This window comes from Neopsephotus bourkii, unplaced genomic scaffold, assembly GCF_033783945.1.
Source record: "Neopsephotus bourkii isolate Nb327-2 ecotype Australia unplaced genomic scaffold, CSIRO-AGI_Nbou_v1 NB_962, whole genome shotgun sequence".
In the NCBI taxonomy this organism is placed as follows: Eukaryota; Metazoa; Chordata; class Aves; order Psittaciformes; family Psittacidae; genus Neopsephotus; species Neopsephotus bourkii.
Window position 1 is genome coordinate 6,880,015 of NW_026901456.1, and position 15,372 is coordinate 6,895,386.

The 15,372-nt window shown below is 38.9% G+C and overlaps 1 protein-coding gene across 2 annotated transcripts in view; it reads right to left on the reverse strand.

The window, feature by feature from the left end:
* DSCAM (DS cell adhesion molecule) overlaps positions 1 to 15,372 on the reverse strand; it is a 459,270-nt gene that overhangs the window by 23,759 nt on the left and 420,139 nt on the right. For both annotated transcript variants that reach the window (XM_061359220.1, XM_061359221.1), the window contains exons 28-31: positions 13,463 to 13,493; positions 7,643 to 7,758; positions 5,037 to 5,186; positions 327 to 524 (exon numbers count right to left, since the gene is read on the reverse strand). In XM_061359220.1, the coding sequence (XP_061215204.1) occupies positions 327 to 524; positions 5,037 to 5,186; positions 7,643 to 7,758; positions 13,463 to 13,493 (495 nt within the window). The remainder of the gene's footprint in view (positions 1 to 326; positions 525 to 5,036; positions 5,187 to 7,642; positions 7,759 to 13,462; positions 13,494 to 15,372) is intronic.

The window sequence follows — 15,372 nt, forward strand, 5'->3', positions numbered from 1 at the left end:
GAACGTACTACATGAATGAAAAAAGGAAAATACTAACCTCAATGTAGCTCAAACCTTAAAATCATACCGCCTATGACTCAGGCATGTTCTTGGTTGCTAATACTGCCCCTTTCTGGTCAATGCCATTTCATGCAGCAAGCTCTCCTACTTTTTCCTTCAGATACAGAAGTACAGCATTTCAACTCCAGGAAAAGGTTGCCACCATTATTTTTCAAAGGACCCCAGTATGCATGTGTGGCATGAGGAACCACAAGCACAATATTTAATGCCATTAGCAGTTACTGCCATCCCATTCTCACCGCGCAGCGCTGCGGAGAGCTCCATACCTGTGTCTTGTGAGGGGCTGACGCTGTAGCTGTCGCTTTCCTTGTCCACTGACCCTGTTGGTCTGGGTGTGGGCAGCCTCCAGTCTGTGGTGAGGGTGTGAGCTGATATGGTGGGGTGAGGTCTGTTGAGGGTCCACTGACTAGCGTAGCGGTTGCGAGCTGTGGGTCCAGTTTTGGCACTCCTCCTTGTGGTAGGATCTATGATGGAGAATAGAGAGAATCTTTGCCACTAGGCTCTTGAACAGATAAGGAAACAAGCCCTGCCAGAATCACAGAATCACAGAATCCCAAGGGTTGGAAGGGACCTCAAGAGATCATCTAGTCCAACCCCCCTGCAAGTGCAGGGTAACCTAGAGTACATCACACAGGAACTTGTCCAGGCGGGCCTTGAATATCTCCAATGTGGGAGAATCCACAACCCCCCTGGGCAACCTGTTCCAGTGCTCTGTCACTCTCACAGTAAAGAAGTTCTTCCTGATGTTAACGTGGAGCCTTCTATGCTCCAGTTTACACCCATTGCCCCTTGTCCTATCACTGGATATCAGTGAAAAAAGCCTAGCTCCATCATCATGACACCCACCCGTTACATATTTGTAAACACTGATGAGGTCACCCCTCAGTCTCCTCTTCTCCAAGCTAACGAGACCCAGCTCCTTCAGCCTCTCCTCATAAGGGAGGTGTTCCACTCCCTTAATCATCTTTGTGGCTCTGCGCTGGACTCTTTCAAGCAGTTCCCTGTCCTTCTTGAACTGAGGGGCCCAGAACTGGACACAGTATTCCAGATGCGGCCTACCCAAGGCAGAATAGAGGGGGAGGAGAACCTCTCTTGACCTACTAACCACACCCTTCCTAATGCACCCTAGGATGCCATTTGCCTTCTTGGCCACAAGGGCACATTGCTGGATCATGTTCATTCTCCTATCCACCAGGACCCCCAGGTCCCTTTCCCCTTCACTACTTTCCAGCAGGTCAGTCCCCAGCCTGTACTGGTACATGGGGTTGTTCTTCCCCAGATGCAAGACTCTACACTTGCCCTTGAAAGGGATGGCCACTGAAATCACGTGTGTTAAAAAAACCCTCAGAGCATTCTTTGGGGGATGGAAAAATGAACACTGAAAGTGCTCTTCATTACCAAACTGCTATTGCTTTTTTGAAATACCTGCTTTCTAATGAAAAAATACATTTAAAAAAGAGTGCCACTGAAGAGCTGAGAGACCCACCAATCTCCCATTGACACATTCAGTACCCCTTTACTCCAACATAAGCAGTTCTCCAATACCAACCAGACATAGGCATGTGGAAGAGCACAAGACAAGTAGATCTAGTTGGGGATTTCACAACACATCTCAGGCAAAGCCAAAGGTAAATTATCAGCATAGATAATGTAGAAACACCCTCAGCCAGGTATCTGCTCTCAGTTTGTAAAAAAAAAAAGTCCTAAGCAATGTGGTGACATAATTTCCTATTCTGAACATTTTACTAATACTTTTGCCGTATTATGGTATTAATCAGCTACAGATTCCCTCTTTTTTTAACAAGTAACCAAGACATAAAACATAACTTGTAATAGTCCCAACAAAGCTTCAATAGGAACAGGTTGATAAAGATTTGTCTGTTTAAAATAAATACATAAATAAATACAACTTCTTAAACTTTAAAAACCATCTGCTACTTGTTGAAGGTCATCAGTGTTTTATGCTTCGTTTTTTATTATCCTGGATATAATATGGTGACCAAGAGAGTAAAAGCAAACTATGTGCCAAAATTGACCTCAATTTTGTTAATAAACTGCTCTTCTGCAAAAGTGAGTCTTGCACTCCCTAACACAGCAAGTACAATAGAAAAATCATTATGTGGCAAACAGAAAGTGACTAAATCAGCACTGAAGTATTTATCTTCAAAGCTTCTAAAAGGATATTATTAACAATGGTGAGAAAGTGTATTAGGAATGAAAAATTCAGATCTATTCAAATGTTCTTTGACATTCAAATGGTGAAGTTGTCAGTCTTTGAGGTAAGAGACTTTAGCAGAAGCAATTTAAAGAAAAAAACAATACCCAGATAATGACACTCAGCACTGCTTCTGCCTAAGCATTCCCAGTAAGTATTTTTATTCTGCTGCTTCAAAGAATCAAGGTATTTATTTATAAATACCAGCTATGGTCTCATCCTTCTCCCGTTTCACATCTTCCCCCTACAGCAGTGGAAAAATATGAAGCCGGTGCCATTGATAATTGATCCTCTTGGTACTGCAACACATAGCTGCCTCACATGGTTAATACCCAAAAACACACTTGGCATGACCTGACCTGCCTGTCAGTGTAAACCACTGCTTGTAACAGCTGTGGAAAGTTGGCACATGGCTGTCATGCAGCCAGAAGTGAGACTCATGCCTGCTTCTAGAGAAGTCATGAAGGACAGAAGGAGAGTGCTGGTAGAAAAACTCTCTGCACAGTGCTGGGTCTGGCTGCTTGGTCTGCATAAGAGAAGGATTGGAGAGATTTAATCCGGGTATGTAAATACGTGAAGGTGAAGTGCAAAGAGGACAGAGCCATGCTCTTTTCAGTGGTGCCCAGTGACAAGATCAGAGACAACAGCCACAAAGCGAAACACAGGAGCTTCCCTTTGAACATCAGGAAACATTTAACTGTGGGGGTGGCTGAGCACTGGCACAGGTTGCCAAGAGAGGTGGTGGAGTCTCCGTCTTTGGAGTTATTAAAAAGTCACCTGGGTATGGCCCTAGGCAGCCGGCTCTAGCTGACCATGCTTTAAGCAGAGATGGTGGACTAGCCAGTGCCCAGAGGTTCCTTCCAACCTCAACTGTCCTCTGATCCTATGACTCAGTGGGTTTTTGTCAGGAATTTGAAGGAGGCAGGAGAGCACACAGGAGGTCGGTGCTCATCCTGCTGAGCATGTGATGAGCAGTAGCTCTACAGCAACTGTGCTGTGCTTGCATAAAAGACCCTGTAGCACAGATGCAGCAAGCTTCGGAGCTGCCTGTGTGATGGAAAACAGCGTACATCTGGTGCCCTGGTTGTTATGCCAACTCTGCTGTCATGTGCTGAAACAAAACTGTAGAGAGCTGAGGTGAGCAAGACAAAGGTTTAAGGAGCATAACTCTTTTATAAATACTAACAAACTAGAGAACAACTTAAAAAGTTCTTCAAGGGAATATGTGCTCTTAAGTGAGTGTGAGTATGATCAGAATGGATTATCCATAACCTCTGAGGCAGCCAGCTGGTCACTTCTCCCCTCTCTACAGAGAAAGCTGTGGGTCTAGACAAAATCTCAAAGTCCAGCCTCTGTCAAAGCTATATTAGTGTCTTAAATCCAGACAACACTACCTAAAAAGTCTTTGAACGAGTCCTGTGCAGTGCTGCAATAAGATCTTCACTGCATAATAAAAGTGATGGTGGATTTCTACTTCCAAAGTTGGGATGGACATAGATCATATTCTTAGACATGAGTTAAATCCAAGTATAATTTGAAGGATGTCTCTCCCTCCTTCAGTAAAATGGAGCAGATAACTGCACACAGGAAAGACATTAGGTATATGGAAGGTGCTGGTGCTGTAAGATGCTGTGGCACAATACAGGCATGCAGTATAGGGGTGGTGCCTCTTTCCTTATTAAAAAAGGCAGTGCTGGAAAACAATGGAGAGTCTGTCATTTACTCAGTCTTAATCTGCAGACCTAATAAAAATGATCTGAGGATATATTTGTTCTTGGAGAGCAGGATAGCCATCATGTATGCGAACTAAAAGAATGAGACAGGAGTGGTACCAGAAAGAAAACAAATATTGTATTTTCTGATTCAAATGCCATGACTCCCCATAGATGAAAAATGGTGATACTAATCTAGTCCTCAAGAAACAACTACCCATATGTTAAAACTGACAGAGTCAGAAAAGCAGCAAAGACAGAACAGCTACCATTTATAACAACTGGGGTGGAAATGGAGGTGAAATTAAGATTTTTCAAATAATTTGAATTCTAACAACAGAGCTTTCAGCATTTATGTGCACTGAACTCACCAAGTAAACAAATTCTGAAATGGTCAGGGAATAGAAAAATTCCAAGAGATTTTAGAAACCGCACACTTCTAATGAACTACACTTTGATAATATTCTTAACTCAACCGTATCCCTCACTTTTATAGATATGGAACACATTTATAGGAGAAATAAGAAGACAGTTTATTAATTTATGATAGCATTTTAATCACTGTAAGAATGACTAAGCATTAATATATCTGGGAATAGTAATTTACCATAATAACTAAAACTGGAAATACAACTTTTCAGAAAAGCAATAATGAGAAATGTATTTCTTGACTGATGGAGAGGTAAGGAGGGAAGATGTATTTTGAAATACAATAAAGATTAATCACTGAGAAAAAATATATTAGACATTAAAAGACATTAAGTTAATTTATCCCATAAATTCCAGATATGAAAATCTAGCATGTATTTGCTTTAATGAAAGCCAGGTATGAATTATTTCAAATTACACCTATATTTCCTATGCATATTCAATTTTTACCATACTGAATTACGAAATGCAATTGTATAAGAAATGTTCTCTGCTGACCTACATAGATTTCTTTCAACTTTCAGATTGCTGAAAAAAAACCCATGAGGATGCAAATGCAGCAGCACAGTACTCATTTTCTTATAGCTTTCTCCTCTTCAGATAACATATTATATGCTTACTTGTTCCTGGTCGGGCATCAGAAACATCCACTAGGGGTCCTGTCGCTTGTGACACAGACTGGTAATGTACCGTGTGGGTGACAGTCAGTGACTTCTGTTTAGACGTCTCTCCAAAGTCAGCATCAGTGAGCAGGACCGTTGATCTGTCATCTGTAAGTAAAAAAAAATCCCATTAGATAATGAGTAATGAATTTGGGGTTTGCCTTCACAGCAGCTTCCCAGCAAGTCTCCACATTTATTTTCATCTCGGAATCACCACTGACAGGTCTATTTTCTCTGCAGGTCTCAAGATGGGTGTGTACCACAGCTTGGAAGGCTCTGGGTTTAAACTCAAAGCTCATACAAAACTAAAGAATAAGTGTAATTTTCATATGTGTTGTGATTTCCCCTTAGAGATGTGCAACTGAGACAGACTGTTAAGCACCCTTCCAAAAAGGTAATTTGTGTGTAATTATTTTTGGCCCTAAATCCTTCTTTCCCATCTTCTGGACACTGCCCTCTTTTCATTTTCAGAAAGCTCAGCTAAACCTTTCAACAGCATATTTATTTATTTTTATTAACATGATTAGTAATGTTCTCAGTGAAATTGCCCATGTCTTCCCAAAAAGAGGTTGATAGGTTGCTAACTACCCCTCTACTAGTCAGCTTTTTCTCCAGAGAGAGAATATTGCAGAAGGGATGGCCGTGACCCAAGACAGTTCTTAGGTATCTGCTTATTTTCAAGTATGTGAGTACTGTAGTGAAAACCTTTACTGCTGCATGGTTCTGCTTCCTATTGCTTCCACATGGAGTAAGATACTCGACCTTGATCCCTGCAGAGAGCCACTGCTATATAGCACTACTATTATTTTTTTTTCCAGTTGTGATCTCTGTATCTTGTTTCTTTCATGCCAAAGAGGAAAGTGATCCACTTGATCATAGAAGGTTTAACAGCAATAAATCTTGAACTTCGTGCTTGCAGAACACCTATTTGGATACTATCAGACTTCCTTTTGCATTCTTTACAGTCTTTTTATCCATTCATAAAAGTAATAAAAGCCACAAGAAGTTCATGTTATGCTATACTACACTACACTATGCTATGCTACACTATATATATATATTTGCAATGTATTTCTAAGGGCAGCAGTGGGGCTTCTGTGCATTTACGAGTCAGCAGAGGTTAATCCTCCTCTTTAAGCATTTCTGGGTTTTGTTTTTTTTTTTTAACTTGACAAGACACCATTAAGGCAAACAGTTCTGCACAATAACATAACTATCATTTTTTACCCAAAGAAGGCCATAAACAGAATGAGCGTTATGAAATCGAATCACTCTGGCAAAATATGAGCTCTTATTCAGGTTGGGAATAAAGCCGCGTGGCAGTAAACTACGTCAAAGACCGCCAAAGTGACTCCTTAGTTTGAGTGCTGTGTAGAGAGTGCTATTATCAGGCACTGATCACATTAACATAGTCAAGGCACTAACGGTATTTGCACTATAACCTCCCATTTTTCAGCAACTAACTCAAAGTAAAAACCATCTTTAGGATGAAGCCTGGTACAAAAGACTGCATCACAGAGGCAAACTTTGTGAAGGTCAGATCAGCATTAAAAAAATATCTTTATTTCAGATGAAGCACGGGTCTTCTTTTCAGATCTGCAGCACAAACTGAAATGTTCCCTGAGGCCACCCCCATACCAGATTAACAGCAAATGCAACAGGGTACAGGGCTAAAGCACCTTGTCTCTTCCCAGTGTGGGCATGGATAGGAGATGCAGAGATGCTGAACCCTGCTTGCGGAATTTCCTCTCCAGCCACACCATCCCTGAGGTGCTGTTACATTCTCAGCCATCACAGGCTTCTTCTACACAGATTTTGATCCAAAAAAAGTTAGCAGTCTAACAAGAACAGTCATTCTGAAGGGTCTTGCCACAGCGTATACCCACACAATCATGAGATCAGGTTATATTTTTATTCTGTTGAGATTTCACACATGCTGTGTTTAAACTATTTGGAAAAAAAACCCACAACCAAACAATTCTATTTTTTATGACAGTTCAGCTATGTGCCAGACACATGAGAAATCTTGTTTTTTTGTTGTGTGAAACAGTTTAGAATTGATATTGTGTGCATAGATACACAAAAGTTGAAAACTGATCATAATGTTGAAACGCCACCTGCTATAGCAGGTGGATACAATATGCAACATGAAAGTTTTAGAAGTTGGCTGTGGCAAGTCTTTAAATACCAATATTTTAGTTTCAGATTTTCATTTTCCTTATAAGTAATGCCAGTGATCCAACTGCCTAGTCAGAGCCAAATGGGAAATCAAAATGAAAATCATAAAACTGACAGTCTTCATTTGCATTTCTTCAAGTGGCTCTTTTCAACAGCTTCATTTTCCTAATGTCCTGCATTATTTTAAATACTGTACTGAGATTGTTTAAAGTGCAAAATGACTCAAAGGGGAGAAAAAAAAATCAGTTTTCTCTTTCCAGTTGGCAAATTACTTTGTAGCTCTTTTTTCTTCCTATGTGCAGTGGGGGAATATGCGTGGGTAAAGGAAGTCCACCTACAAATGCCTGTTACATTAACCATTGAAAACAATCCCAACAAGAGTTTACCGATGGTCTCCATTGTGTCCCTCTCCTCAATCAGAAGTTGTGCTCTGGGAATGTCTATGTGCATCCTCAGTGTTTGCTGCTGCTTATTAAGCGTATCTGATGTCCTGGTGTTCTTGCTAAAAACAAAAGAGAAGTAAACACATTAACATTAAGCTTAAATGATAAGATACTCGCAAACGTCCTCATTTAAAATCAGCCCAGCTCAAACAAAAAATAATATTACCAGTGCATGATATTAATTCATTGCACATGACAAGTAGTTAGATGAATGCAGTGTTGAGGGATTTAGACTATTCTTTATCAGTTAAGTATCTCCTGAATGTTTTGTATCATTTGCTTCAAGAGTTGTCATATAAAATAATTAGTAAAAACACTTCCCATGATGGACCTTTTCTTTCATTCCTCATTAATATGAATAAAGAAACACAAAGCTGCTCAAATAGGTTGGTAGGAAAATGATGCCTTGAGTAATTTCTAATTGTTTACTCTTTCTTTTTAACTTTTTTATCTTCATTCAATAGAATCCAAATACCACTAGAAGTGATAAATGAAAAGGCAAATTAATAACTAGGGATTCTATTAATAAATTGCATAAAATAAATAAAGGTTTTAGTCCCACTGATGTTCCAAGACTAAAATTGTAAGTCTTATCTACACTCATGGATTATTTACTAATCGATTGATGCAATATCCTAAAAAAGAACATAAACCAATTATTCCATCATCATGCAAATTGAAACAATTTCATTTTGAAGTTTGTGTACCATAAAATGACTTCTTAAATAAGCTGTCTATTGAAAGCAAATGAAAATGGTTATTAAAATTGAGTGCTACAATAATTTCTAGCACAGAGCTTGCACCAAGAAACCTTCAGACTGTACTAAAATCCCAGGAACTTTTTGCCCTTTTAAATGCAATTACTCTTTGGAGGAGAGAAAACATTTGCAAATACTTCTTTATGCAGGGAAGCTGAGGAAAATTAAGATAAGTCAGCCTGTAGTGTGATCCAAGTACTCACACTTCAAAGAACTTTAAAATCCAAGTGGAGGCTCATTTTCTAATGTAAAATATCTGTAGATCACAGATAACTCTATTTTGGCAATTGATTATTTTTGTTAATGGAATCAGAAGAGGACTATTAACGCACTTGATGAGAAGCTCACTTCTTCCCTGAGTATAAGCCTCTACATAGGAGATGAATGCATGTGTGCTTTGCCCACATCTCTAGACAATTTGCCTTAACTTTCTGATGTATCTCCACGCGAGAAAGATGTAACTTGCAGGTTTAGAGCTTCCCCTAGAGTCCTTTTTAGGTGGAATTTCTGTGGTCAGTAATTCTGCTCCAAATCCAAAAGTGAGATCTTCAAGTCACACAGGTACACCTTTCTGGCTGATTCTGGCTTTCTGTGCTTTTGTGGTCCCCACCTTTAAGACTATCTATGTATCTCAAACTTTAACATCTCCGTCTTTACCTAGGGGGTTAGGTGGTATCATTGCCATCAGCTGGATAGTTGATATGCATTCAAATAGCCTACAACTGGTGTTTCATTTAATCATTACAGAAGCAAAATATCAAGACAGCTAACTAAAGGCTGCCAGATTTTTCTCCATATATAATCAGTGGAGACTAGTAGTCACAGTGGCTTATTAAGCACACGAGTTTTCAAAGACATTTAGGATCCTAAAATGCAGATAAATTCCACACTGACGTTCTCAAAGACTCTGCAAAATCTCTGCATTGATTCAATGCCACTCTCTTATTGGTTCCCATTCAAATTGCTGAAATGCTAAGAGAATTAGAGACTAATATATTATCTTCATGCCAAATATGCTTGAATACATGCCCTTGAAAAGTTGGACTACTTTGGGCTTGCTCAAGATCATAGAGCAAACCTGTGATTAAGTAAGAAACCGAATTTATTAAGAAACCGAATTTCTGAGGTCCAATTTCAATTCATAATCAATAATTCAATAGTTGCAGGCTACATGAATGCAATCAGACACACAGAATTTATGCAGTACATAACTGAGTCTAATAAATTCATCATTGCACCCCTCCTTTGCTCCAAGAAACAGGAGACAAAGGGATTAATTCCTCAGAGAATGCAGATCCCAGAACCCCAGTGAGATCCAGCAGCTTTTCTGCAGTACAAATACTATACATTCATATACAGTATGCACAGAAAATATTGCACAAAACGTATTGTTTGGACCATGGGGAGCAGGAGGACAGTTCCCCAGTTTCCAGTTATGCTGCTCACCTGCCAAGAGAGAATTCTAAATCCCACCCTTGGCTCCAGGGATAGTTTTATGCAAAATAACTTGGAAGGTCCTTCAAGCTAGAACAGGAATACAAGCCTCTCTATATCACAGAAATTCCCCACTATGCTCGAGAGTTGTTCCTTGTTTTGTGTGATCTCTGTTCTCTTCATTACTGGTCTAATTAATTCTTCTGTATGCAGCAGTATGGTGACATGGAGTGTCCAAAACCAGAACCGAAAACTGGCAGTAGCAAGAGGGTTGCTGTTGATTAGCATGCCATCTTTTCTGGCTCAAGGAATTTTGAATTATTTTCTGCAGGGGACCATAGCTCAGCTTTCAGGTTATAAAATCCTAAAGTGCCAACAGCAATGAAGTGCCACTAGGACTTGGCAGTGAGGCAAAGATTTTTAGTATTGCAATTCTGAAGTCTGATGCCCAAGTATTTTATAGCCTGGGAAAATTCAGGTATCAAAGTATTATAACAGTTTGGTGAATGAGAAGCTGTCCTGGTTTTAGCTGTTAACAGTTATTTTTTCCTCCTTCTTAGTAGCTGGTGCAGCACTGTGTTTTGGCTTTAGTTTGAGAATAATGCTGATAACATACTGATGTTTTAGTTGTTGCTAAGTAGTACTTACCCAGATCAAGGAATTTTCAGTCTCTCATGCTCTGCCAGTCAGGAGGGGCACAGGAAGACTGGAGGGAGCAGAGACAGGACACCTGACCCTAACTAGCCAAAGGGGTATTCCATACCACAGCATGTCATGCACAGTATATAAACTGGGAGAATTACTCAGAAGCGATGGATCACTGCTCGGGTTGGGCTGGGTATGGGTCAATGACTGGTTAGCAATTGTATTGTGCAGCACTTGTATTTATTGTTTGTTTTCCTTTCCCGTTTTAGTTTCATATTGTCTCCACTTGTTATTTCCTTTATCATTGTTGTTATTAATATTAGTAGTAGCTCTATATTATAATTTACTTGAGTGAAAATTATCGTATGCACAGGACAGGGTTAAACCTATCAAGCTAGTTATGCTAAGGGATTTAATATGGTTCTCTCTTAACCCAAGTCATTCTGGGTACTTGGCAGAGAGTCAAACTACCTCACAATTTCCTGTTGTCCAAGCTGGTTGTTGTAGAAACATATGGAAAACTAAATCTTGTAAGTAATCAGCCTGACAGGAATATCAGTGAAGAAAAGATTCCTTGCTTTGTGCTCAAAATTTGAAAAGTTAATCAATTGCTATACTGATTAACAGTGAACTGTTACGAAGAAGTTGGCTGGAGCCACCCAGGAGAAACAAAAAAAAACCTGTGATTGTATAACAGGAGACATTTGTGAGTTTAAGGTATCGGCAAAAAGTTGTGCAGCTCCCATTAAACTGCTAACTTCTAGGGCTTATCCTGTGTTTCTTTTTGAATTACACAGCCAAAGTCAAGGACTTTCAAAACAAAGAATAAAGCTCCATTCTTAATCCACTTTACGAATGCTCATAAAAATCTCCTCAAAGGAAAAGCTCTGTCCATCTCTCACACTTTCCTATCGAGCAGGGAATCATCTTTTCTGCTCTTTGTCCAATAATTAAGCAGCAAGGCACAACCCACAGCAAACCCTAATTCTTGATATTTTTATCACATCAGATTTTTGTGAAATCAAAAAGATACAAGCTATCAGGAAATTTATAATATATGATTATTACTTTGGAGAGAACATATTATCCTTTGTTTATTAACATGTTAAATCTTCAGGAACATCTGGTGATTGTGGGTAGCTCAGGTTTCCATTGCAGGTGTTTCACAGATCTATCACAAGTGAGAGAGCATTTTACCTGTAGAAAGCAGGCTCCCCAAAACAGCATCACTTTCAGAGCTCCAGATTATGACATGCTTGTAGATTCAGGCCTATATCCCCTAATTCCTCTGAAGTCTTGTTTTACTAGTCATTTGCCTTTGTTCATACTTTTAGAGGAGAAATATAAAACATGAATATTTAATAAAAACAAGATAATTTGTTAATAAATGAGATGGGAGAAACTGACTTGATAATATTTCAATTCAGGTGAATGGAAAAGCAAAAAGAAAGGGTGGCAGAGGAGATACTTAGAAAACCAGCTCTGAACTAAAGGCTGGGAAGGGACCTGACTGCTCTCTGCATGTATTGGGTGGGAACTGAGGGTGGGGGCACAAAAGAAGTTCTTTAATTTGAAGTTTGACATTGGCAGAGGAAAAAATGGGTCAAAGTTAGCCGCCTATGTTGGCAGTTTGATGAAGTTTTCTAAGTGTCAGAGGAGTGAGACTGAAATGGCCTTGCAGAGGCAATGACAAGAATAGTGAATCTAGCCAGGGTTAATGAATTTACCAGTTTTTCAGAGGTGTTATGTGTGGTTGTCACTGGGATTAACTCTTTTAGTCCAGGATCTTCAGGCAGTCTGTGCCGGGTTTCTTTAGGGAATAGACTTGCTGTATGCTAATCTGTGTAGCTTTCTGCTACACTGAAAAATGTAAAGAGCATATCTTCCTGACGTTGCTTAAAACAGCAATCTGATGCTATCAGGGGTTTCTAACAGGCAGATAGGAAGTGTATGACCTGACTGGCATGATCAGTCTTGTTACCATCAGTGGGACTATTCAGACGCATTTGCAGACTGTTGGTGTAGAACTGAGTTGACACTAAAACCAATCTTCACCATGTCTTAGGTAAGTGTATTCTTACAATAGCAGGTGAAATTAATCATGGGTGAGGAAGTTTAGAGTACAGTTCATCTGGTAAAATATCTGACATCTCAAACTTGTTGCTTAAAAATAAAACCAAAACTCATTTATACTTAGAAATAATCCTTTGGTGATCCCATTTTCAAATACATGTAGATGTTTTAAAGTTCAGACAAAACAATACATATTGAAGATATGAGATTTCCGTCTTTGACAGAATTGTGGTGCTAGGATAGTTATTCTGTTGCATTTCAACAACTGAATTAGATTTCTGGATGCTGAACTGATGGAACGGAAATGAAAAATAATACAGGGATTTACGTGCTCGTCTGTACCTTTGGGTATAAGCAGCTAGCAATAGTGAATTACATAAATATAACAAATGTTTAGAGGTACTTGCACCCAAGCATTTACTGACTTTAATTAGATGATTTCTGAAAATCAATTACTTTGGTTCATATTATGAAAATGCTTTTCTGAATAGGCTAAATATCCAAACAGACCTACACTGCTTCTACAATTTAATCCACTAACACAAGAAAACAGACCTACACTGCTTCTACAATTTAATCCACTAACACAAGAGTGCTCAGTTTTTTACCATTGTATTCCTTCACAGATACTATTCACAAATTGGCTTTTTTCTCCCACTTCTAACCATCAGTGTGTCCTAGATTTTAGCCGACAGTCAAATAGTGTGTTTTCAAAAAGGATCTAGGAAGAGAAGGCTCTCAGAAAAACTCAAACAGAAACTTCTCTGTCTCTATAATAATTTTTAAATGTAATGCCGTAGTTGACAGACATTTTTCAATGAATCAATTCAAATTTTAAGAAATCTATTCTTACCTCATAAGCATTTCAGCCAAACTTTTTGCATCTAGAAGAAAACAGAAGAAATGTCATCAGAAGATCTGTTTTACAGATTTATTATTAGGAATTTATTTGAATCAGCTGTAAGATCACTGTTGTTTCTCAGATCAGTGGCAAGAATTAAATAATCTCTAAAAGTCTCTACTTTAGATGAAACTGCATTTATGCCCCAGATATCCCTGTTCAATTACTCAGTAGCACCAGAAATGCTTAGAGAAGTACAAGCTACCATTAGCTTAACTAGAAAAAACTGAAGAAACATAACAGAAGGAAGAGTTTAGCAAATAATGTGTATCTCTTTTCCTTTATGCCATGGTTAGTAAGTGAACAGGTGAGAAAGAAAGAAAAGGCAAGAAAAAATTTTGACATCCATCTCTAGGTAGGAGCCAAACCCAAGCTGGATCAGTAGTTGCCAACCTGCCATTTCCAAACCAAACCTGACTGCATGGAGGTCTGAACCAGGTCTCCAAGAATTCAGCTTTTTTGATTGCAAGAAAGGAAATGGCACTTTCCCACATGGATCAGCCATACAAAATGAGGTGCTGCTGTAGGAAAAATAGACCCCCTCTTCTTGTTATTGCTGCTGTTATTACCATAAAATCTTTTAGAGGTATAGTTATTCTGGTACTTATTAGATCCAAAGACACAGCTGAGGGCTGGTTTGCCCAGTGTTATTCAGGTACATTTCTGTAAAACTTTATCAACATAATATAACAATTTCTATCGTATTATTTAGCGAAAGCAGGCAGCTATGCTGTGTTCTCCTGCAGTCTGCTGCTAAACAAACTCACTTAAAAATGCTGACTCCAGAGTCCCTAAGTATATCACACAGCAACAAAGCAGCCTTTTGTGCAACCAAGTGAAGCAAATCCAAGAAGAAAATTCCAAGTTCTAAGTCTTTAAGCAAGTCTTCTACTATGTGAAACTTTAAATTTCTTCTTTTATCTGCTGCTTGTAAATCTACCAGAACCAGCCAAGACATTACTGGATTTGACTTCGTTTTCTCCATCTCACCTGTTTTGTTCCTTAATCACCTCTTGGATATCCTTCACCTACAACAACTTACTTGCTTGTGCTCCTATTAAATATCCTGCCTTTAAAATTCAGAGGATGTAGGCAGAAATAAACCACCATCTCTATGCATTGCTCTGGTTACATTTGTATTTATTTCCTATTCCAAGTCATGGTGTTTTCAGCAAACTTTGTGATGTTTCTCATTATTCCAGCAGCATGAGGATCATTAACAGACTATGCACCCGTTCTCCCTCTAGAATACATAAGAGTGATCTAACATGTAAATATTGGTTTAATTCAGCTATCAGCTTTTGTGATGCTATTGTTTCCTCCTCAAGTAAAGGCCATAGATACCAGTGCAAGTACTTCACAACTCAAGAACAGCTGAAGGCACAAAGCTGAAAGTTAATTGGTCCAATGTTGTTCAGTTTGCTTTTTAGATTTGTTTACCAGGATTAAGCAACAAACTACTTCCCTCACATGTTCTCAGGTGCAGCACAGCATATGGCTGTGCTCCATGCTGCATCTGGAAAAAATGTTACCTTCCCACCATTAAATGTATGTGGCACGTATTCAAATGCTGTTTAGCATATATTTATTTTTGGTCAAAGAGATGCAAATGAGATTGTGCATCTTTAATCAAAAATAACATGAGGCACCATGAAAAATCATGTTATGTGTCAAAAAGATGAACCAGGAGGTATTGTAGAAAAAACTCCATCAGCAGGGTTTAAAAGTACTAATTATTCAAGCAGATTATTATAATAGTCAGCAGCATTACTGTAGTTAATGAGTGCTGTACACAGGCCAGTGTAGTACTGGACCAAAACAAACATCCAAGAAGATAAGAGATCTTATGGAGCCGTCAAAGC